The 2922-nt window shown below is 50.7% G+C and overlaps 1 protein-coding gene across 1 annotated transcript in view; it reads left to right on the top strand.

The window, feature by feature from the left end:
- Positions 1–2922, top strand: part of LOC107107900 (ribonuclease T2-like) — a 16183-nt gene that overhangs the window by 4531 nt on the left and 8730 nt on the right. The window contains exon 4 of the mRNA XM_015408267.1: positions 2356–2423. Coding sequence (XP_015263753.1) covers positions 2356–2423 — 68 coding nt within the window. The remainder of the gene's footprint in view (positions 1–2355; positions 2424–2922) is intronic.

Raw genomic sequence — 2922 nt, 5'->3', positions numbered from 1 at the left:
CAGTGGCACCTTTAAGACCAAGTTTTATTCAGGCACAAGCTCTCCCTCCTCTGCCAGGACAGATCTGCACATGTGCCCCCCCCCAATAGCTAGCAATCCAAAACAGACCAGCGGAGCCTGAGCGGTGAGTGTTGCCTTCTGACACTCTTCCGGCGATGTCAGGGGGTGTGGCATATGCAAATGAGTCATGCTAATGCGTTATGCTAATGAGCTCCTGCACCTCTTTTTCCACGAAATGACCCCTGAAGCCAGAGGCTAAAAAACTGTGAGCTAACTCACACTTACTCAGCTTAGAGGGAACACTACCTGTGAGCAAAAATTCAACTTTGTGAGCTACCGGCATGAAAGGGGTGAGCGAGCAATTTGGCGGCTGCATAAATTAGTCTACTGCTCTGGAGCCGTCCTCCCTGAGCTGAGACAAAAATGTGTGAGCCGGAGGCTAAAAAACTGTGAGCTAGCTCACACTAACTCAGCTGAGAGGGGACACTGCTCTGGGGTGCCGCCCTTCTGTATTCGAATCCCTGTATTTATCCCACTAAACAACCATGGTGAAATATCTGTCAGAAAAAGAGTCACAAAGAACGGGGATTGACACCACTTTTTTTTTTTTTTAAAGAGTTGTCGAATCTCTCAAGAGGGAAACGAAGTTCTCAGTCTGCATAGTGAAGACTCGTGAACTTTTAAACATTTCTCAAAGAATCTGCTCCGGCATGCTCCCCCAGAAAAATCCCGTATCTCACAATTACAATGGATCTCTCGGCGACAGAATCAGTTCCCTTGGAGAAAATGGCTGCTTTGGATGGTGGACTTTATGGCATTATACCCCCATGAAGTCCCTCACCACCCCATAACTTGCCTTCCTCAGGCTCCGAGCCTCCACCCCCAAAATCTCCAGGTATTTCCCAACCCAGAGCTGACAACCTTAGTAAGGATGTGCCCCTGGCGACCAAGATATGCTATAGGCAGGGGGTCATTTCCTGCGGGAGCGCAAAGGAGCGGAGCTCCGGCAGTAAGGAGCCCAGGGGGCCAGCACATGCAACAAGCCCCGCCCCCTGCTCCCAGCAGTCCTCAGTCAGGCCACGAGGAGCAGGAAGCAGCCAAGTAAGTTGCAGAGCCCCCCCCCCGGCCCACCTTCAGGTACAAGCTCTCCCTCCTCTGTGAGGGCAGATCTGCGCGTCCCCCCCCCATAACGAGCAATCCAAAAGAGTCCAGTGGCACCTTTAAGACCAAGTTTTATTCAGGTACAAGCCTTCCCTCCTCTGCGCAGACAGATCTGTACATTCCCCCCCTCCCCCCAAAAGCTAGCAATCCAAAACAGTCCAGTGGAGCCTGAGCAGTGGGTGTTGCCTTCTGACACACTTCTGGTGAGGTCAGGGGGTGTGGCATATGCAAATGAGTTATGCTAATGCGTTATGCTAATGAGCTCCGGCACCTCTTTTTCTACGAAATGACCCCTGGGTATAGGATTCCCTATTACTATGAATGGGAGTGAAAGCTAGATAATGAAGAGAGTTTCAGGTGGGTGTCTGTGTCGGTCTGAAGGCACCTTGAAGACCAACAAAGTTTAATTCTGGGGAGAAGCTGGATTGAAAACTTCATTTCCCACTTGAGAGTTCTGGCACTTCTTTTTCAAAAAAAGAAAAGAAAGCTCTGTCGACTATAACGCCATAACCTTCCAAAGCAGCCATTTTCTCCAGATCTCTGGAGATCACTTGTCATTTTAGGAGATCGGCCGGGCCCTACTGGGGACTGGCGATCCTAGACTTAAACCCAGGGCTATTTTTGGGCAGGAACGCACAGGAACGGAGTTCCGGCTGGCTCCCGAGTTGGCCACGCCCAGCAGGACCTCATTAGCATAATAGGCCACTCCCAACAGCAGTAACTCATTAGGATTGGCTACGTTAGGGGTGTGTGGCCTAACATGCAAAGGAGTTCCTGCTCCCAACACAAGGCCCTGGGTTTTGACCACAAACAAGGTAAACAGAATAAGAAGCAAAAGGTGGGTGTGGCTGGATGAGCACACTTCTGGTGACATGGGGGTGTGGCCTAATATGTTAATGAGCGGTGTTGTCAGGGGTGTGGCCTGATATGCTTATGAGTTCCTGCTGGACTTTTTCTACAAAAAGAGCCCTGCTTAAACCCACTTCCAAAGCAGTTTAAATCGGTAATGTAGACATTTCCTGCCCAAGCTGGCCCGGATGGGAGACAGCCACTGAAGGGGAGGGACTGGTAGAGGAGTGAGGGGGCAGATTTGGGGAGAATCAGGGTATGGGGACGGGGAGCACAGACAGGGCTCAGAAGTTGTGTGGTAACACCGCTGGGAACTAACCCCGGATCCTGCCTTTTTCCTTGGAGGCTCTAGGAAGGAAGTTGGAATGTGTCATCCCCAAAAATGCAGACATTTGGACCATCCACGGACTATGGTAAGGAAATCCCAAGCACAGTTTGGGAAATTACCAGGTGGGGGTAGAATGTGCAGGAGGTGGAGTTTTGAAGAGGAGGAGGAAGAAGAAGAAGAAGACGGGCCTTCTCAGTGGCGGCTCCGTACTAGTGGGACGAGCTCCTGGAGGACACCAGGGCCCCGCGGGACCCCTTACAGTTCCGCAGGGCCTGCAAGACGGAGCTCTTCCACCAGGCTTTCCGATTAGGAGCCGCCACTGAACGAGCTACTGAACGTCTATTACTGGCACTTTCTTTGGGATAGTCATACGGGGCCGACTACAAGGATCGCCATCTGCACTGGATCGCTTGTATTTAATCTGCATTTTATATTTTATTGTTGAATTCTATCTGTTTTATTGTAAATTATTATCGTACGCCGCCTTGAGCCTGCTTGTCAGGCAAGGCGGGATAGAAATCGAAATGAATAAATAAATAATGAAGAAGAAGAGGAGGAGGAGGAGGGAGGAGGAGGAGGAAGAG

The sequence above is a fragment of the Gekko japonicus genome, unplaced genomic scaffold (assembly GCF_001447785.1).
Source record: "Gekko japonicus isolate JY-2015 unplaced genomic scaffold, Gekko_japonicus_V1.1 scaffold5473, whole genome shotgun sequence".
NCBI lineage: Eukaryota > Metazoa > Chordata > Lepidosauria > Squamata > Gekkonidae > Gekko > Gekko japonicus.
Note: the sequence above shows the minus strand (reverse complement) of the source record. Positions and strands in the feature narration are given on the sequence as shown.